This window comes from Equus quagga, chromosome 15 (assembly GCF_021613505.1).
Source record: "Equus quagga isolate Etosha38 chromosome 15, UCLA_HA_Equagga_1.0, whole genome shotgun sequence".
In the NCBI taxonomy this organism is placed as follows: Eukaryota; Metazoa; Chordata; class Mammalia; order Perissodactyla; family Equidae; genus Equus; species Equus quagga.
In genome coordinates, this window is record NC_060281.1 from 13,530,755 (window position 1) to 13,552,259 (window position 21,505).

The 21,505-nt window shown below is 44.4% G+C and overlaps 1 protein-coding gene across 4 annotated transcripts in view; it reads left to right on the top strand.

Annotated features, from left to right (window-relative positions):
* CILK1 (ciliogenesis associated kinase 1) overlaps window positions 1-21,505 on the top strand; it is a 55,041-nt gene that overhangs the window by 25,735 nt on the left and 7,801 nt on the right. For all 4 annotated transcript variants that reach the window (XR_006885354.1, XM_046640417.1, XM_046640418.1 and 1 more), the window contains 8 exons: window positions 1,919-2,040; window positions 3,022-3,101; window positions 11,551-11,683; window positions 12,653-12,824; window positions 15,185-15,352; window positions 17,410-17,730; window positions 19,428-19,618; window positions 19,734-19,882. Coding sequence is in view for 3 of the 4 variants with exons in the window: in XM_046640417.1 (XP_046496373.1) it covers window positions 1,919-2,040; window positions 3,022-3,101; window positions 11,551-11,683; window positions 12,653-12,824; window positions 15,185-15,352; window positions 17,410-17,730; window positions 19,428-19,618; window positions 19,734-19,882 (1,336 nt within the window). In the remaining variant the exon portion in view is untranslated. The remainder of the gene's footprint in view (window positions 1-1,918; window positions 2,041-3,021; window positions 3,102-11,550; window positions 11,684-12,652; window positions 12,825-15,184; window positions 15,353-17,409; window positions 17,731-19,427; window positions 19,619-19,733; window positions 19,883-21,505) is intronic.

The following is a 21,505-nucleotide window of genomic DNA, read 5'->3' on the forward strand; positions in this document are numbered from 1 at the left end:
GACTTTAACTTGCCCATGAGCCTCACTTTGAAGCAAGAGCTGAGCCCCTCTTAGACTTGGGTTAGTAAGTCATGTTCAAAACACTCTTCAGGCTGAGAGCAATGGCACCCTACTCCTTGCCTAGAATTCTCTTCTGGAAAAGCTTTGAGGGGCCAGCCCCGTGGCCAAGTGGTTATGTTCATGTGCTCTGCTTAGGCGGCCTAGGGTTTCACCAGTTTGAATCCTGGGTGATGACATGGCACTGCTCATCAAGCCATGCTGAGGTGGTGTCCCACAGGCCACAACTAGAAGGACCCACAACTAAAAATATACAACTATGTACTGGGGGGCTTTGGGGAGAAAGAGGAAAAATAAAATCTTAAAAAAAAAAGCTTTGAAAGCTACTTCATTTTCCTCTGAATGAATTTGCCCCGTTCATTCTGCTGCTCATCTACTGGATGTCTCTGCCATTGCTTATGATGCATTTTAAGCAGAAAAGATGGCTGCAGTCCGTGAGAGTCCAATGAATACTTACAAGCTAAGTGATATTTGTTTGTTACTCATGGAGAACCAGGAATCCAACCCAACTAAAAGAAATTATCAGCCTGGTTGGGTCATTCTAGAAGGATCTGGCCAGTTAGCCGAAACAGCTGAGGATTTCCTGCCAGAGAAGTTTCTTAGCAGCAGCTTGTCTTTGGGAAAGAGGCTCCACAAGGGTCTTATTTTGTTCTCCTTCACTGACCCTGTTTCTTCTCTCTTCCCAGCTGCTTGAAGTAACTTGATCACATTACACATTCCCAGGCTTCGATCCCTCGGGTAACTTATTACTGAGTGTCCTTCCAGATTTGGATATTCATGTTAACATTGTCATCTTCAGACATTGTGTTTGTTGGTTTTATAAAGGAGATGTGCTTTTTAAGGAAATTCAAAGATAAAGAGGGCTTTACAACTTATTATTATTGGACTCTCTTCTCTGTGAGGAAAAGGCTTTCTGCATTAAAGGGTTCATCCCACTGGCCAAAATGACCCTTTGAGGCACCCTTCATGGAGACAGTCTGTCAGATTCTGATTCTCTGGGGAGTGGACCAGTAGTTGGGTGTCTCTGGCTGTCGTACGTGAACAAGATTGCTGCTCACTAACACAAAAATGTGTTTGTTCACCATCAGCAGAACTAATGATGCAAACAGAAAATAGCTTGCAGATGGCCATACTCACGTATAAGTTCCAGGAAAACGGAAATTGCATTTGCACAGGAATGAATCATCACATTCATGCCCCATGTTCTGAGCCACCCTCTTGTTCCCCATCCCATGCCTGCCTTTTTTGCCTTTGCTATTCTTGGAAGCAGAGGTATTTCTCCCATCTCACTTCAGGCTCCTTCCAATGAGATTTCGCCTCCTTTTCCCTTCCTTCTTCTCCTTCTCTTTTAAAACTTATGTTGTGAGGAGTGCTGTGCATCTCATGGACACACAAGAGTCAGACAAAAGTTGAGAGAATCAGGCCGTCCGTGTCTGTCTGTTTGAATAAGTTCTTGTTCAAAGTGTCTGCAGACTGTTGGCTGGGGATCTCAGCCCAAAGCAGCTCCCTTCTCCGATACTAGAACATTCAAAGCCTCAGCATCCAATCGATTCGCCTCTGGCCCCTTTCATGGTGTGAATTCCATCATCTGGAGGGAGGCCACCTAGAATCGCTCTGGCCCCCTGCCTGGTTACAGTTACCGTCTCGTACGTACCTTCTAGTCAGTTCGTCGAATACATTTTTCTGTGTAAAGTTACTATTGACTTCAGAGAAATACTGTTTATTAAATTGTCGCTAAAATTGGAATTGTGGCATTTCTGTGGTTCTAAAATTAGGTGTTCTAAGTATACATGGTATTACTTTTCTTTTTCAACAACAGATTTTTCTCTAATTTTTTGTGTTTTTCTTTCTCTCCTTCCAGTCCTTAAAGAAGCTCAACCATGCCAATGTAGTAAAATTAAAAGAAGTTATCAGGGAAAATGATCATCTTTATTTTATCTTTGAGTACATGAAGGAGAATCTTTACCAGCTCATTAAAGAAAGGTACAGTTTGGTCATCATGATCTTAGAAATAAATGTTGCAGTGTGGCTGCGTTTCCTCTCTGCTTTTGGGTAGGCTCCACTGTTGAAAGCTGCCCATAAGATGAGGGGCCAACCCGCCTTCCTACTTTGCAGGCTTGTAATAGCTTCATAGAAGCTACTTTCAATGCACCCTTTTTCATGTTTTAATGGGTTATTCTTCCAAACGAGCTCAGAGATTTGACAGATACTCTGCAGCTCTCCGTTCCCATGAGAACGTATGGGAAGAGCAACTCCAAGTCAGGGGTGTAACAGCTTCATTCATTTTGAGACCGCCATTGAAAATTTCTGGGTTTATTTCAGTTCCTTTCTTGCTACCTTGCTCAGGGGTCTGCATGCTGGGAAGAAGAGACTGATAAAAAACTTAACCTGCTGTGGCCATTTTGAACTTTAAAAGTGAGCCGTGTGGAACCTCTTGGGCACCTTTTCTTGGTGGCGGACGAATGCCATTCACAGCATCCCTCTAGGTGATTTTAGTGAGCAATTATCATCTTCACTGTCAATAACAGCTGTGAAGCTGTGTGGTTTGCCCATCCAACAGGAAATGTCACTGTCCGTTGGTTGCATCTCCAGGGTCCCTCCTCTGGAAGACCTCAAATTTTCCCCGGTGAAACTTTGTGAAGTTCTAGTTTATATTATGGAGAGAGGAGATTTTTATATGATATAGTGGATGGAATTTATTCTTTTTTGTTTTGTTATAAAGTGTTTAATCTTTTCTTCTTTGTATCATAACTGAATATATTTGGTATTTATAAGGTAAGCTCTCTTGTACGGATAAATGGTTGTTTTTCTTTGGTCTTTATTATCAAAGGATCTAGTTAAATTAGCAGGAAAGCAAATGTTTTCTTAAATTCTTACTATATAAATCAAAAGCACATGAAAATGGAATTCATTTTCATATGTAAATCTAGATTTATAACTTTTTTTTTCCTCTGCCCCATGCAGAAATAAGTTGTTTCCTGAGTCTGCTATAAGGAATATCATGTATCAGATATTGCAAGGACTTGCATTCATTCACAAACATGGTAAGTGATGTGGAGTTTATGCTTTTCAATAGCAGTGACAGGTGCCATCAGGTAGATGTGGGAAGCATCTTTTGTAATTGACTCCCAGAAAAGGTTGAAGAGAGGCTGACAGTGAATTTAGGAATATGTTATCCTCTGTAACTTGATTTCTGAATTTCCCTCGTTGTTTATCATATCTGTGTCTTCTTCCTCTTTAGGCTTTAACATTAAGCTTGTTAGTTATGGATCTAAGAATGACTCCTGACCCTTAACTGGTGTATTAATGAGAAACCTAAGATTAGAATTCAGAGAAGTTTCACATATTATGTTTAACCCACTAAGTGACGCTGCTTTGCTGTGACTTCTCATTTTCCTAATGTATTTATATTTCAGTTTGTTCAAAAGGGTTCAAAAATGATCTAACAATATTTATGCAACACAGGAAAATAAAATAAATTGAAAATAAGCAAAGAAAAAGGCAAAGCCAAACAAGGCATGGATATAGCCAGGGGTGAGGTCCATCTGTAAAGGGCACATCGGCAAGTTTTATTTAAGTGGAAGAACCAGGCAGAGACGTGATTCTGAGCTTGTGTCAGACAGTGCAAAACGTGAAACCTGAGCACTTACAACCTGCATAGTTTCCCCGAGGTAAAAACAGACCAGCTGCCCAAACGAAGCACAGCTCTTCCTGCTGCTGAGACCAGAGAGGTTTCTTTCCTGGATCCTTGTAGAGGGGACAGTATATAACAGGACTGCACGGTAAACACAGTAACAGGTTACACAGGGCAGTTCCGTGTCGTGTCGCTCACTGTAGGCCAGTTACATCGCCTGATCAGAGAAAACACTTCTACTGGGGCCCAGTGTGATTCACTCTAGGGGTGATTTATTTGGTTGGTCCAAGGAGAGATTTAGACAATCCAGAGGATGACCATGTGCCCTTCAGGAAACCCTCCATCAGTATCGTTCTCCTTAGCTGAGCTTTTGAAAGATATTGAGTAACAATGAATTTGAGGTTATATTTTCTAGCAGTTATCTTGGGCATTACTAGTCTTTGTTGCTAATGGGATGCAGACGCAGCTAGGGTTGGATCCTACCTCCTTGTGAACACACAGCCACGGGATGGACGTGTCCACCTGTGGAGCCAGGGGTGCCCTCAGGAGGTCATTTGAGGCCACTTTAACACACAGACAAATGGGCAAAGTGGCTGATCTTGCACAGGCAGAAATCCTTTCATCCCTAGTCTAAGGGTATCATGGCCATTGCAAACATTGCACCAATGAATGAGTTCGTTATCCAATAAGGAAACTGAGTGGAAGCCCTTTGATAATACAGTCAGTTCAGATTGGACACAAATTGGCAGTGAGTAGAAAAGACATTGTGCCACAGTTGGTGGCACAGTACACCTGGGGCCATTCCCAGCCTGCCCTTTAACTCCTGAGCAGCCCCTCACAGGTAGACTAAATGAAACGCAACTAACAGACCGACAAGGGCTCTCTGTGCAGGTCCGTGGCAGCCTCAGGCATGTGCTGCATAAGCAGCAAGTAATATGCAAGACTGAGTCATTTGTGAACCAATTCCAGTAAAAAGATTTTAGTCAAAGTTATCTCTGATTCCACTGACATGGAGACAACCAGCACTTTAGCTTGTATTCACGAGAATTCACAAGGGATGGCATGAGTTTGCAAAACACCGAAAACTCCCAGTGTCTTAGGGACAAACAGGAAGAGAAGGATCATGTACTAGATTTAAGAGCCCAGGAAAAAGAAATGATGAGAAATCAAAGGGATTCTCAACCGAGAAGGGTCAACCAGAAGGTTTTCAGATGGGGACCAGTGTTCGCGTCTCAGTTAATGGAGCTCTCTCAGTACTGGAAAGTGAGCGGTGGACCTGTGAGAAAGTTAGTGTTCTTTAGCATTCTCTTCTTTTCCTTTTTGTGGCTTTTCATGAAACTCAGATATTTGTTGCCAGAAAGAACTTGTGGCCTTTTATCCAGGTCTCTCCCTAATCCTGGTATATGAATACACATACATGTGCATACATGCACACACCTTCGTGTACACAAACCCACATGCCCGCATACCTACACATGCACTCCTCCCCCCACACACAGGCACACACCCACACCCACAAATGCACATGTGTGTGCATACACACAATACCTGTTTGTATCTAATAATTTAGTATCCGTATATTGTTGTGTCAGAACAGCTCTTCGGAACTCTGCACTGTCTGTTTCCCTCACACGCCTTACACACTCGGATTGTGTGTGGAAACACTGCAAGAGAAGGCTCAGTATGTGGAGAAGCTCAGACCCTCTTTGCTTTTATAACCCCGGCACCATTGCTATTGCCAGAGATTCTTCTTGACGCTTTTCCCAGCTGTTAAGTGCCCAGTTCTAGTTTGAGCTTCATAAGGTTTCATCTGTCACTTTATTTCTTTCCTTGCCAACTTCTCAGGTAGAAAGGACAGATGGTATCTGTTCCTTTCAAAGAGGAAACTAGGGTTCAGAGAGGTTTAGAGACCTGCCAAAGGCCCCACTACAGTAAAGTGGTAAAGTGGAACTTAGCTCAGGTTTTCTGTGCCCATTTGTCACTCTTTGCTGGAAAAACCTGTCTGTTCTCAAAGAGCACAGAGAATAAGAGCTGAAGAAAAGAGCGGTAATAATGAGGTGTGATGGATATTAATTTTGCAGGTCCTATCTCATTTTCATTGATAAATGATTTTTGGAAACTTTTTAATGGTTTTCATAGGCTTGACCTTGGTTAAGTGCACATGCGGCTCCATACGTTCCTTTCCTCCAGTAATGGAAGAAAGCTAAAGCACTTCCCAGATGTGTCTTGTGCATTTCAGGCTCTTCCTGTTAGCTGGCTGTCACTGTGAGGAGGTGCTTTTTGTCCCCGGGGAGCAGACTCCTTTGAGAGGGGAGAAGAGCGCTGGAGCTAGTTGCCATGGCCGTAGTTCGTGTCACTGAGTACTTTCCCCCACAGGGAATGAAAATACGGCTCCAGTTGGTGCTGATTGAGCCATGCCAAAGCATATGTACTTTGCAGGAATTAAACAATTAATACAAACCGTGTTTCATCCTTGACCTGCCCTTACCAACATCCAGGTCGTGCTTAGCGGTGCAGGTAACGAGAAATGCCGTCAGTGGCTTGGAGGACAATGCTTTGGCCCCAGAGGTGGTTCTCTGCTTCTCTGCTTCCCCGCTGTCTTGCTCTGCATGACCTTGAGTCAGCCTTTGGCCTTTCTGTGTGTTGCTGTCCTCATGGCCTTCGTGATGAAAACATGGTAGGTTAAAATTCAGTAATGTTTGTAGAATTACGACTTCCATAGCAGGAAGGCATGCTACATAAATTCATAGTGGCTACATAAATTCAAGTTTAAGTATTCTGTGGTTATTTCTATATATTCATATCAGGTTCATCATTAACAGAATGTGGTGGAGGGAAGAAAGCCTTCTTTGTGGCTTGATGTTTTCCTTGCCCCAGGGTTGTTAATGAGAAGTAAGCACAACACATTTTCTGCCTGGATGAAAGAGAAAATCCCTCTGTTATTTGACTGGCTGGGGTACCCTGAAATTAAATTGAAAGTCTGTTCCTGTATTCTGAAAGCCAAACAGTTTTGAACAGGAAGATTCTTATCAACGGTACTTTGCTGTTGCATGATCTCTGAATGACCCAGCTGTGAGGGTTTCCATTGTGAATCGGAAGCCCAGAGGAAGAAACGGGCTCATTGTTAGAAGCCCGGGTGCACACAGCAGAGCTCGAACCCAGCCAGGAATCGGAGCAGAGCTTAGCACGTCCTCCGCACAGGTGGTGGAGCACATCACTAGCCTCGTGAGTCTGAATTCTTATCTGCACAGAATGGAGCCGTGTCTGCCTGCCCCCTTTACCAGGTTGTGGGGAAGATGAAATGAGAGGATTCGTGTTGCTAATAATGACAAGCTCTTGCAAGGTGCCGACGCCAGGCACTGCTCTAAACACTTTACAAATATTAACAAATATTGAATCCTGCAAAACAACACCACGAGGTAGATGCTGTTTTATCTCCATTTTGCGGATGAGGAAAGGGAGGCACAGAGAGGTTAAGTAATTTACCAGTCAGTGAACAGAACTGGGGTCACTTGATTGGTCTGCACACTTGACCACAATGCAGTCTTGCCTCTCATATAGAAACAGTAATGTGTTGTTAAATAGGGATGAGAAGTCGATGTGCATGACAAGACGGTCTTATACTTTTAATTACCAAGAACTCATGGGTATAAGACTAATAATAGCTGTTGCTATTATTCAGTAATGAGAAGGACAGAGGGCTGGGTGTCCTACAGGCATATTCATGCATGCTTCCTGGTTATAAAGGCTTATACTCGAGTATAGTCTAACAGACAACATATGTCGAGTGACAAATACAGTTTGCATTACTCATTTTTAAGAGTCTGTTTGCAATTAATTTTTTTCCCTAGCCATTTTCCCTCTGGTAGTTTATTTTGGGCCTGAAGTATGATCCATAGAAAGGAAAGCCGCCTACAGGGATCCATGAGGAACCAGAATCTTCATTCTCCTCATTTCATTAGAGCACTTGTTCTCTGTGGAAGTAGGATTACAGACAAGTTAGCAGCTAAGGAAAGAATAAAGCTTGACCGACGGGAGGAGGTGATTGCTGTTTATGGGAGCATGACCCAGTGGAAGCAAGGTACAAGGTCTGGAGCACAAGACGGATACTTGTATCTGATCTGTTAGGATGACCTGAATGGAGGAGGATGCAGGTTTGTTGAGGCAGGTGTTGTAGATGGTGGCAGAGGTAGTTGCAATGGGGTTTGGGGGCTGGAGGACAAATGATTGATTCATTATAAGAGAAATACTACATACATTTAGAAATAATAATTTGGCCCAACTAGAGGAGAAAAAGGAAGTCTAAGAGGAGAAACAGCGTTAGTCTGGACTTGAGAGGACCAGAACCACAAATCAAGATTTAGTCATATGGATTGAGAGGGACAGAGGACAGGTCCGTAGTACAACAGCTCAGATGCATCTCTCGGTAGGATTGTGAATAACTCAGCCCTCTCCTCGCTTTTCCCATCTGTTCAGTAAGAAAATGATGGCTGCCATTCCTTTATCACTGGGACGTTTTTAATGCCCTGAGCTTTTAGGAAGAGAGACCACGGTCTCACAGTTCATATATTCTCAGGGGCCACAGGAGTCATCCTGGATGCCCTGAAGATACAACACTCTCTAATAACTGCTTGTGTATTTACACATTCTTAAGTCAATTCCTAGATGGGCACATACAGTCAGGCTTTCTGGGAGCTGGACGGTGTTCTGAAGAACAGAGCGTCCAAACATGATGACGCAGTAATGCCAAGTCTTAGAACAGACATTGCCCACTCTGGTGGGCGTCGATAATCTCTATTTAATTAGGATGATGATAAGCCATCCAAACTTGTCCCCATCAGACATTCTTTTCTTTCATTTTAAAGGCCATTCTTGACTAATACTGAATTACTGTTTGAATTTGTTGAATTGACAACCTCAAGTTTGGTTCTTACTATAGTTTATAATTTAGTAAATAATAGAGTAAATATATAATTTACTATAATTTAATTTACTGTGAATTTGGTTAGGATACTTAAGGAACTGGTATGAGGAAGACCATTAGGTATATATTGGTACAGTGGCAGGGTAAAGAATGATCAATGGAATATATACATATTTTTTCTTCCCACACCCACATGTACATACAAACACTCATACATTTACGTACACATACAGACACATAGCTACATATACATATGCTATACAAATAGAAAACTTGCTGTGCCTGTCTCTGGTCTAACCCAGGTCTGACTTGTTTAATCTTCTCAATCCCTCAGTTTATGGAAAATAGAAGCAGCGTGTTGGTGGGGAGGAAGGACTTCCCTTCTCACTGTGGCCCTCTTGAATGTATGTGATCATGTCTGTACCTTCTATGTGTGCGGGCTTCTAGGTTCTGTAGTTATCTTCACTTTGTCCATCTTAGCCAGCCGTTCACCTTGCAGACCCATCATTTTGCCATAATATTCTTCATTTAGAACCTCATCCAGTAGCAAGCCCTGGTGTCTTCAGAATGATGGACAGAAAGGAGTGTCCTTTTATTAAAACTCTTGCTTTCCACCATACACGACATCTAGTGCATTTTCACATATGACCACGTCACAGCCACCCTCCTGTTCCTCTAGAGCAGACACAGTTTTTGGAAAATACCCTTGACCAGTAGATTTAGTCCTGCTGGGACTCCCTCTGTGAAGAGGACTTCCCGCACTGAGCCCTCAGTGTCTCCCACGCTGCTTCAGGGTCGTTGCTCGTCTTTCTCACTTCTCAGTTGCTGTCTTGTGAGGCTTCCTTCCTCCTACCCTCCCAATAGCTCTAGTCTGCTCTCTGTTGCCCCTGCCTCCTTGGCCCAGGTAGATTTATCACCTTCATGTTCTCTACAAACCTATTCAAGTCCTTTGTTCAATCACCAAGAATATATTATGAGGCCACCATGCTCCTGCCACTGTGCTAGGCGTTCAGAAGAAATATGAATGTGGCGTCTGCATTCAAAGTGCTCCATCTAATTAGTGAGAGATGGTTAGCATACCTGACAATGACAGGGCTCTGTTCAGTTCAGAGGACGTGTTAGGTCCACCGGGCCAGACCTATGCCCGTTTGGGTTGCTTCTGAATCCACAGAGCCTAACCCAGTGCCTGGCGTGGAATGGGCCCTCAGTGAATATTTATTGGTAGAAGGAAGGAGGGCAGGCAGGAAGGAGGAAAGAAAGGAAGGAAGAAGGCTAGCATCTTAGGATGTCTTCATGCAGGAAGGGAAACTCAAAACAGGTCTTGGAAGATAACAAAGATTAGAGTAGATATAGACGAAAAGGAACAAGAGTACAACATTGTTATTGGGAATAAATACAATGAACCTAAAGAAAATGAGGAATTTTAACTGATTAGAACATACTTTACACATATTGATGGTAAGTATTGGAAAATAATTTTCTCTCTTCAAGTAGACTGAAAGGAGTTCAGGCTTGTTAAATAATTTAAAAAGGAGCCATGGAAATTTGTGTGTGTGTGTGTGTGTATGGGACACTGACAAGACAAAGATAGTGTTTAAATTATCAGGATATGTGAGAATCCAGAGAAGCTGGAGTGAGAAAGTCCTGCTGGAAAGTGGCAGTTCAGGGATAGACAATGGGAGTGAGGATTTGGGAGGGGGAAGTGGGAAAGGGCAGAGGGGCAGATATGAGATATTTTGATGAAAAATGTGACACCATTCCATGACTGTCTGGGGAAAGATGGATCCAACATAACTACAAGGCACCCGTGTCTCTTCTCACAGGTTTGAGAAGGAGAGATGATTTGGGAGAGGAGAAAAGTGGCTTGGGACAGGTTGATGTGGGGATGACAGTGACATCCAGCTGCCACCCTATGAGAGACATAGTTCTAGCGAAGAGTGGAGAAGGCACGTCAGAGGTGTGGATTAGAGCGTTATCAGCAAAGAAGTTGTCGAGGAATAGTGTAGATCTTCAGTGACGGCTGTGAATTTCTCCCATAATGTGCTGGTTAAAATCCAACTTTCACAACATTGGTAATGAGAGCAGATAACAAATATCACCAGCAGCAGCATTAACAGAGTTCATTTACAGTTTTGGTGTCCCACTGAGATCTAGAGTCGTGGGGAATGATGCCTGTGTCAGTGATCCCCCCCCACAAGTGGAAAGGTTCAAGTTTTCAGAGGCATACATTGCTGGTCAGTGGGCGTTTGAGTGCACCCAGAAGGTTGGCGTGTTGACTCCTGCGTGCACCCCCACAGCTCTGCGGTAGCTGAGTCAGGCCTCCCATTTGACGAGTTATCTTTGTGCTTCACACTGTGAGCGGCAGATGTTCCTCTGTGCTTCATTAGGCACAGTAATAAGTATTTAACATCTAAACGTTTGTTGCAACACACACCAGAATCTCAGATATAAGTAGGTCATATTCGTAAATCCCTTGTCTCTTAAACAAAAACTTGTCGTTGTGTTTCTGCTGTGGTATAAACTCTCAGTACCCATAAGACTTGTCTTTTGAAATGGTTTTAGTTTCAAATTCTTTCTGGCTGACTGGGGCAGGGTAGGCATGATATTTTTTCCTTGAGCGACAGTTTCTTTTTGCAAAGTCATCTCGGCCCATAACTGAGTTTTAATGTTTTAAAAGAAGTTTTCTCTCTTGGGAAAAAAATATGAAGATCAACTTTTGAATGATTTTCCATTTTGAATTCATCAAGGGGAAATGAATGAAGTCCTTTGAGAGGTCCAAAGGACTCTACTTTATCAGTGGGATGAATGTGTAGAGCCTTCAGTGTCATACCAGACTACTTTTCAAATTATAGCTGTTATGGAAAGAGCAATGCAGCTGCAAAGAGGAATGCAGAAGCAGGCTTGCATTCGGATTCCTTCTCCACTGCCTCCACAGGCTTCTTCCATCGGGACTTAAAGCCTGAGAACCTCCTCTGCATGGGACCAGAGCTGGTGAAAATTGCAGACTTTGGACTTGCCCGAGAAATCCGATCGAGACCTCCGTACACAGACTATGTATCCACCAGATGGTGAATACCATTTTCCTCAAAGTTATCTAATTGTGCTTCTTTAAAAAGATACCATTATACTGAGGACAATATTAATGTTACAAATATTAACTTTTTACTAAGAGGAACAGTGCAGTTTAAAGCATGTACTTGTCGGTATGTTGGCATTGTACAAGGTTTAAAAGTTGGTGTTGTAAATAATTTTAAAAGGAAGTCCAGAGCTGGCCCTGATGGCCTAGTGGTTAAAGTTTGGTGCTCTCCACTTCGGTGGCCTGGGTTTGGTTCCCGGTCACAGGACCACACCACTCGTCTGTCAGTTGCCATGCTGTGGTGGTGGCTCACATAGAAGAGCTAGAAGGACTTACAGCTAGAATATACAATGGTACACTGGGGCTTTGGGGAGGGAAAAAAAAAGGAGGAAGATTGGCCACAGACGTTAGCTCAAGGAAAATCTTTTCCTGCCAAAAAAAAAAGGAAGTCCATTATGCTTTTCCATAATATAAATAATATTTGGCATTTAGACTTTCCTGAAGACCATTTCCTAAAAGAGTTGTGTACAAGATTTTCCAAAGTCCTGTCTGAAAAAAACAGCTAATTGCTGTTGGTAAAACTTTCAGACCCTAAGAATTTGACTCACACAGTTGGCCGTGACCAAGAAGTTGCCTACAGACAACAAGCTTTATGTACTCTCTCTCCCCATTTTCCCCTTCTCTCTCACTCTCTTTTCCTAACTCTCACTCCCTGTGTTTCTCAAAGATGCTGTAGAGAAGAGTCCTGTAGAGGAACGCTCAATAGAAATACCCTGAAGTGGAGAAGCGCTGCTTTACGGCAGCAGCCACTGCAGTTGCCAGGGCTTCAGGAGTCCCCGTACCACACTGAGCTAGACAGAAAATAGAAATACGTAAACTCTCGCAGTGAGAATGGTTTACATATTTGCTTTGCTCCTGACCTGTGGATGCAGTAACTAGCAGCTCACCTTTGTCCCTCCAGGTATAGGGCTCCAGAAGTGCTCCTGAGGTCCACCAACTACAGCTCCCCCATTGACATCTGGGCCGTGGGCTGCATCATGGCCGAAGTGTACACCCTCAGGCCACTCTTTCCTGGCGCCAGTGAAATTGACACCATCTTCAAAATTTGCCAGGTGTTGGGGACACCGAAAAAGGTAACGACACGGAACCAAGGCCTGTGGGCCGAAGCTGGCAGCTTCCCGTGCTCCCTCTCCATCCTGTGCCGCACTGCATGCTGGTCACCTGCCATTCTGGAATCTTTCTGGAATCCTCCATTGCCCACATTCACAGACGTGGCCGCTTCACTCCTTCCTTCTGCTCTTAAGTGGAAGACATATTTGTCACAGCCCCCTCTGCTTTTGTCTCTACCTCATCCCACCTCCCTTGAGAGCTTCTCTGTTCTCATGGTACAACGCTTATATGTATTCACAAGTCTCCTGACTGTCAACTGTAGCTCTCACCACCCTCGCCTTTATTACTCCAGTCACATATTGACAGCTATCTGTGAGATTTTCTCCTGACCCCACCCTCATCACCTCGGACTCATGGTTGCTTTTTGTTTCCCCCGCAGCTCACTTCCTTCTTTCATTGCCCGTTTCTGTGGTCCTGTGGTAATCCGGAGCCCCAGCCTGAGGCTGAGTTCCAGTTTCACCTTCTCTCTTCCCCTCACTCCCCTTCCCCCCCGACCAAGCAGCTGGCCCGTAAATGCTGTTGAATATCGCAGTGTGGTGTCTGTCACCGGTGCCGTCAGACTCCATCGCAGACTGGGCCTGATCGCCCTGCTGTGTCTGGAGGTGTCTTCTCAGTCTTTCTGCCTTCAAGTCTTTTCCCTCCAGCTTATCTTTCACTCTGTGGCCAGATCCATCGTCCTAAAGAACAGATCTGGTACCGTCCTCCCCTCCTAAAATATTCGCTGACTCCCCATCGCCCAGCCCCCTCAATCCTCCTCTTTGTCCTTGCACCCCTCCTGGCTGTGTGCCCTGAACTGTCCCTTCTTCTGTGCTTTGCGTATACACACTGTGCTGCAGTGACAGTCCATCACACGCCCAAATCCTGCTCCCTTCTGAGGCCCCTCGGGAATCTTTCTCCTCACCCATCCTGTAATCTCCTCTCCATCTTCAGCTGTGATCTGTGTTATTAATATAATTATATGTGTACATATCTGTTTCTTGGACCATAAACTCACTCGGTGCAAGGATTTGTCTTATGTTTATTTGTGTTTATTTCCAGGTCCTAGCACCATTGCTGGTACAAACCAGACCCTCAAAATGTTTTTAAATCATTTGAATGAATCTTTAATGCCACTTCTTCAAGAAGATTTCCATAATTCTCTGCTGGAATCTCTCCCTTCTCTGGATAAGTGTGTCTCTCTCTCTCTTGTGACCTTTGTTATTTTTTATTCTGTATTATTGTGTTTTTAAATAAATGTCTTATTTTCTCTTTTGGACAGTAATGTCGTTAAGGGCGGGATTCATACTGGATTGTCTTTGGATCCCTAACACGCTAAGCATATAGTAGGAACTCTGTAACTAAGCGAATGAATGATGTCAGCTATGTACCTGCTGCTTCACTTTAAAAACATAGAAAGCAATTACATCAGAATATGTCTTGTAAAATAGTGGTATGTTGGAACCAGAAGGGACCTTAAAGACTATTTGTTCATCATTTTTCACTCACTCCAGCTTTTGGGTTCCGTGGGCATCATGCATGGAAAGCGGAGAGCTGAGACTGGGTGGAACAGCTTTCTTTACTGCTGCACTTCTCAGCATGTGTATTTTGAATCAAGATGGGGACAAAGTAGGGGCTGGCCTGGTAGTGTGATGGTTAAGTTCACACACTCCACTTTGGTGGCCTGGGGTTTGTGTATTCAGATCCCAGGTCCGGACCTACACACTACTCATCAAGCCATGGTGGGGCAGCATTCCACTTAACGAAATAGAGGAAGATTGGCACAGTTCTTAGCTCAGGGACAATCTTCCTTAAGCGAAAAGAGCAAGATTGGCAACAGATGTTAGCTCAGGGCCAATCCTCCTCACCAAAAATAAAGAAGAAGAAGAAGAAGAAGAAGAAGAAGAAGAAGAAGAAGAAGTTGGTGACAAAGTAATATGTAGGGTCTCACAAATTTCTTTGACTGGGAGCAAGGTGTTTTGTTTTATTTTTTTCCCCCCAAAAATATCTCATTAGCAGTTTCTAAAACCTCTGTCTCACGGAACCCAATTGGGAAGATACTAATTTTGTTCAACTCCCAAATCTCAAGAGATTAACTATCTTGTATTTAGGTTGTAAAACAAGTTGGTGGCAAATCCATTGTCTTCTCCACTGTTCCCCAGATTTCATGTTCTTTGTAGTCTTTCCATTAGTGTCCTCCTACGTTTCATCACTCATGGTGCCACCGTAGTCAATACGGGCATGGTAGTGACGTGACTGCCTTTCCATTGTGGGCACAGGTGCCAGCATATAAACTCCTATCACAGTGATGGGCTGAGCACGATTTTCTCCCTTTTCCTTCTTTCAGACTGACTGGCCTGAGGGCTACCAACTTTCAAGTGCAATGAACTTCCGCTGGCCCCAGTGTGTGCCCAATAACTTAAAGACCCTGATTCCAAACGCTAGCAGTGAAGCAATTCAGCTCCTCAGAGACATGCTCCAGTGGGACCCCAAGAAGCGGCCAACCGCCAGTCAGGTTTTCTTCCACTTTCTTCTCTTGATGCATTTCTTATGAAGTTCATCTCTGACTCTGAATAATTCCTTTAAGTCTCACAGGAAGTATTTTATTTGGTATTATGGGTGAAAAATAATATTGACTACCACTAATGGTGAACTATACAAGGTATAAGAACTTAAAATAGTTTGAAACTCGCTGTGTATCGTTAAAGTAGTTCAGATTTACACAATATAGTCACTTTGAAAATTGGCATATGCTTCATGTGCTATATCACCACCTGTGTGGAAATGAAAACAAACAGATATATCTACCTGCCTTTGGAGAACGTTTTCAGAAACATTCTCTTTGAGTTAAGATTATGAAGCAGTTTGTTTATAAGGCTGTACTGGTGTTGAAAGGCAATTTGAAAATACCTTGTTAAATCCAATTTACTCATCTTACAGATGACAGAGAGTGACAGATGAGAGAGCTAGGATAATAACTGTAATTAGCATTTTATAGCACTTTACAGTTTGCAAATGCTTTAGTATGTTTTTATGTGATTTTAACCCCACGAAGACTCCGTGAGATAGTGTTATTGTTTTCATTTCATAAATGAGGAAACGGAATCTCAGCAAGTTTAAGTGATTTGCCTTAATCACTTATCCAGTGACTAGTAAAGAGAGTGCAAAGCAGCGCAGTTTATTCACGTGGGTGGCAGGTCCTCTGACTCCATACCTCCTGTTTTCTTAAGCTGCCTCCCCCGGGCCACTTTGACTTACATTATACAGTGCTCCCCAAAGCAGTGTGCTGGTGCCTCCTGCCAGCTGCCTTTTGCATTAGTTGTTTCTGGCACCTTCTCAGCTCATCTCATTGACAATTACATTGCTCAGAGGATCAAAAAGGTGACCAGTTCTAATCGGAGATAATAATTGGCTAAGGGAAAGTGACAGACATTTGAAGACAGTCCCGATGTGATGGTAAAATTTGTGAAGGCTGGAGAGATGACAGTTGGAGGAGTTAAGGAACTGTAGAAAAGCAGCTTTCCAAAGGTCCAAAGAAGAATGAGCCATAATTTGGTACCAGAAGACTGGGGATGGCTCAAGAGGATTGGAAAGCTCTCAGAAATGCACTTCTGGTGGTGAAGTTCACAAATGTCAGGGCAGGAAGGGAGCCTTCTCATGAACCCACTTTTTTAAAGGACACGCACAAGAGGTGAAAAGAAATAGATTCTGTAACAAGGAACCAAGAGAGGAATGTGTACTTTTAAGAATAGTGTCAGAAAAGCTAAAAACGCCCCCAAATCAGTTGAGACTTGCAAAATGCCTAGGTCTACAGAGAGACTCTTCAAGTTAGACGTCAGGGTCCGCGACGTCTACAGGAGGAGCCACGTTATTTGCCTCTGTGTCCACACTTACGTATAATCATTACAGATGTTTACAGCTGTCCCAGAGTCATTAAGAAAGCTTATGTTATATTCAACGACTTCTGCTCAGAAAGACTAGGGAATTCAGGGAATATTTCGGGTAGAATTGTAAACTCCAGCACTTTAATATTTATCCCTCGGCTATCCAGAAAACTCGATTATCTTGATAGCAAGGCTTAACTATATCATGTATTACTCTCTCGGCATTTCTGGGGCAAAAGTGGATGTATCTGCTTATTTTATGTCTGATTCTTCAGAGTCCTGGATCATTATGTTTGGCTCTCTCACTTTTATAATGTTTTTTTCTTTCAGTTGAACAAAGAAATGAGCTTAGAAAGGTGAAATATGTTTAAAACACATAGCAAATAAGTTTCGAAGCCAGGATCTGTGTTGACCCTGAATACTTTTCAGAAGTGGCCAAAGTAACAGCAGTGTAACTGACTGCTTTATCCAAATAATTTTAAGTGTTGAAACCAGTACATTTATTTTGCAATATTTTAGATAAGGAAAATCACAAGGGGCGTTACAGCTCCAGGATGATGTTTTATAGTTGGTTTGGGCTAACGAACTGTAGTAAACTAGTCACGTGAAATCGCGCCCAGTGATCCTGAATGGTGTTAACCCTCCTGGCCAGATTCTTCTACTAAAGAAGCCTCATGTGTCATTCCAGGCGCTTCGCTATCCTTACTTCCAGATTGGGCACCCCTTGGGCAGCACCACACAGAGCCTTCAGGATTCGGGAAAACCACAGAAGGAAGTCCTGGAAAAGGCAGGCCCACCTCCTTACATGAAGCCCGTCCCTCCGGCCCAGCCCCCAAACAAGCCACACACGCGGATTTCTTCCAGGCAACATCAAGCCAGCCAGCCTCTTCAGCATGTCCTGTACCCTTACAAAGTCGAGGCTTCCAGGACAGATCACCCGAGCCATCTTCCGGAGGACAAGCCAAGCCCGTTGCTCTTCCCATCCCTGCACACCAAGAATCCTCAGGCAGTAAGCAGTAAAGATTTGCTCGTGAGCCTTGTGTCTGGCCTGTTGCTCTTCTGACCCCACTTATTGTGAGAAAGATTTTCTTTTTCAGCATAGAAGATCCAATTATAATAAATTTATCTTTGCAATATCATGGAATTATAAAAAGAGCCATGACTTTTAGAGTTAAAGGTCCAGATTCAAGTTCGGGCTCTGCGTGTTCATAACGGAGCCGTGCATGGGCGGCAGCTGTGGTGTGGTGGAGAGCTGGACGCAGCAGCCACATTGCCAGGGGCTCAAATCTCAGCTCTGCTATTGCACAGCTCGGTGGCCCTGGGCTGGTCCCCCGGCCTCTCTGCTCCTTGTTTCCTCATCTGTAAAGTAGAGATAATAATAGCATCTACCTGGTGCAATTCTTTTGAAGACAAAATGACTTAATACTGGAAAGAATTTAGAACAGTACCTCGCACCTAGTTAGAACTCGATAAATGTCAGTCATTGTTATTATTAACGCCGGGGGACTCAGTTTCCTCATCTGAAAAGGAAAATTCTAATACCTGTCCGGCCCACCAGGAAGGGCTGTTCATGAGGATCCAAGGTCACGATCTTGTCAAGATGTTTTGAAAATCATAAAAGTGCCATACGAATATTTGTAGATTGTTGGTCCTATTAATGCCTTCAGGTGATGCTGTTAATTGAGCCCAGATCTTTCTTCTACTCTTGGGCTGGTGTTCAAAAGGAAACAATGAGTGTTCGTCAATAAAATGATAATCTGACAAGGGAATCTAGTTACCAATAGCTTTGTGACGCTGTCTCAAGAGTCTGATTTTCTAACACCTTTGTGCCAAAGTAATACTTTTTCTGTCAACTAGAGTTGACTCCCTGAGTGCTGGGCCCAAGTAGTACGATGTGAGATCCTGCACGAGGTCACACAGATGGCATCTCTAGACCGATCGCTTTGCCCCAGCCTGCAACTTAGAAGCACTGTGTGTTTAGAAATGTCCTCTTGTAGTTAATTCTATGGTCAAGAGAGAGGGGTCAAGGTCTAGTGGGCAGGGAAGGCATTATTTGCATTGTTTTCTGTAAAGAAGCAGGATGCCTGACATCTTAGCTGTGTTCTCTTCTGTCTCTTATTTGTGACAGTATAAATCATGTAACTGTTTCAAGGCTGAGGCCTGAATGAGAATCCAGCCATCTTCCTAGTCTGTAGGAAGTACCTCGAATTTCTGTTTTTTTTGGTGAGGAAGATTGTCCCTGAGTTAACACCTGTTGCCAATCTTCCTCTTTTTGCTTGAGGAAGATTGTTGCTGAGCTAACATCTGTGCCAGTCTTCTGTTTTATGTGGGCTGCTGCCACAGCATGGCTTGACAAGTGGTGCTAGGTCCGTGCCCGGGATCTGAACTTGCGAACCCTGGGCCACCAAAGCAGAGTGCACAAACTTAACCACTGTGCCACCCAGCCGGCCCCTCAAATTTCTTTTTTAAAATCCTTGTCTTATACCCATTGGATGTAAACCGATGTAGTTTGTGCAGGACAGATGAGAGACAGGTCTGGGAATGTGTTTTCCACCGTTGCCCTTTCAGGTAACAGTGCATATCGGGGAATCATGTGCCCCAGGGTCCTCCTTTTCGTAACCGAGAAAGTTCAGAATGGGCCATACTCGTGGGGAAGCTCCATTAATGCCAAGTGTTGCTTTTTCCCCCCTCTCCTTGTATACTCAGAAAATCCTCACTGGCCTGGAGCACAAAAATGGTGAGATCAAGCCAAAGAGTAGGAGGCGGTGGGGTCTCGTTTCCAGGTCCACAAAGGATTCTGATGATTGGGCCGACCTGGATGACTTGGACTTCAGTCCCTCCCTCACCAGGATTGACCTGAAAAACAAGAAAAGACAGAGTGATGAGACCCTCTGCAGGCAAGTGTGCGGCTCCTATCTCTAAATGGATGGATCTGGGCTTTGTGAGATGATCTTTCCTACCTGATGATGCCTTCTGGCTCGTGCTAACCTGAGCCTCGTTCTCTCCCTTCAGATTTGAGAGTGTTTTGGACCTGAAGCCCTCTGAGCCCGTGGGAACGGGAAACAGTGCCCCTACCCAGACTTCGTATCAGAGGCGAGACACGCCGACCCTGCGATCTGCTGCCAAGCAGCTCTACTTGAAGCACTCGCGATACCTGCCTGGTAGTGTAAACACTTGCCTTTACTTTGACCATTGATACGAAGTCGTGTGCCCGCAATCACGTGCTCACAGAGAGTCTGTTTGGGAAGGCAAGTGCTTGGGGCTTCTCTTTGGAACTGATGGGAACATCAGAAAAATATTTGCTGAAGCCCGGGCCTCCCATTTTTGTTTTATATAGTTGGCTCAGATAAGAAATTGGGTAGAGGAAACTGGGTCCAGCCTCCAGGGAGGGAGCAACTGGAAAGAGCTGGGCAGCATGCCTGAGGCCCCTGCACCTGACTGGGTTTAGGAGAAACTGCCAGTTCTCTCAGGAAACCAGCGGGGAGCTTAGTCTCACCATCTGGCAGTACTACAGGGTTAAGTGTAAACACTATAGTGTGGATGGCCTCTCTCCAGATTCTCCGGATTCCAAGCTTACAGCATTAGCCAACCGTTCATTCACAAGTGCATTCAATCAGTAAATACGTTTGAGTATCTACTGTGTGCTGGGCACCGGGAATATTAGGGAGAACAAAATGGCCGAGCGGGGCCCCTGGGCTGCCCAACCCCAGGGGGCTCTATTCACATCACAAAGTCTGCAGCCCTGCAGACGATACTCTAATGCAGCGTATTTTCTAGTGCTGGGAGACAGACCTGAACAAACAGATACACGGTAGTGCAGATGGTGATAAGTGACATTCAGGGTGATCTACTGGGGAGGAGGCACTCCTTTAGATAGAATGGTCAGGAAGGGCCTCTCTGAGCAGGTGACTCCCAGGTGGGCCCCAAAGAATGGGAAGGAACTCAGTGCAGAGATCCGAGGGAAGAGCACAGCAGGCAGAGGAAGCAGCCAGTGCAGAAGCCCGGAGGCAGGAAAGGGCTTGTGAGGAATGGCCAAGAGGCCAGTGTGGCCAGAGCATCGTAAGGGTAATGTAATATATAGTATGGGGCATCTTTTTGGGTCCTGTAAGAAATTTGGACTTTATTTTGTAAGCAATGGAAGCTCTTGAAGGCTGTTAATTGGAGAGTGTCCTGGTTTTATCTACTTCTATGTGCTGAGTGGGAGAGGGGCCAGCAAGCTGTAGTTGTCGTCCAGCTGAGGGGGGTGGTGGTCAGACTAGGGCTGGGGTCCCAGGGGAAGGAATGAAAACGGGAAGGGCTGGCCTGCTGATGCATTAATTCCTCACCCTTCAGTGGGGACTAGGGTTCTTCAGGGTTGGCACTGTGGTCTTAGAAGACTGGCCTGACAGTTCCCGGGGTGACCTGGAAGGAGAGAGACCAGATGACAGGTATAGCCGTGATCCAGGGTTAGGGACAAAGACTCCAGTTACAGTGACCACAGGCAAAAGGGAGCAGGCAGGGAGTTGGAGAGTTGTTCCTTTTTGGCTCTAGGGGAAGAAGGAGAAGGAACAAGATGAATTCAGTCCTTCAGTTCTGAAAAATAGCTGCAATGTCTGACGTAAGTGGGAAAGTGGGCGGTCCAGAGGGAAAGTGGTTTGGCTTGAGGTTGAGGTCGAGTCAGCCTTTGACGTGAGGGAGTTGGTGAGGATCCTTGGTACAGACCAGAGTCATCAGTTTGTGATAGTGATGGTGGTCCTTGTCAGGTGAGAAGATGGGATCTCGGGGGACAGAAGGCAGAAAGAGGA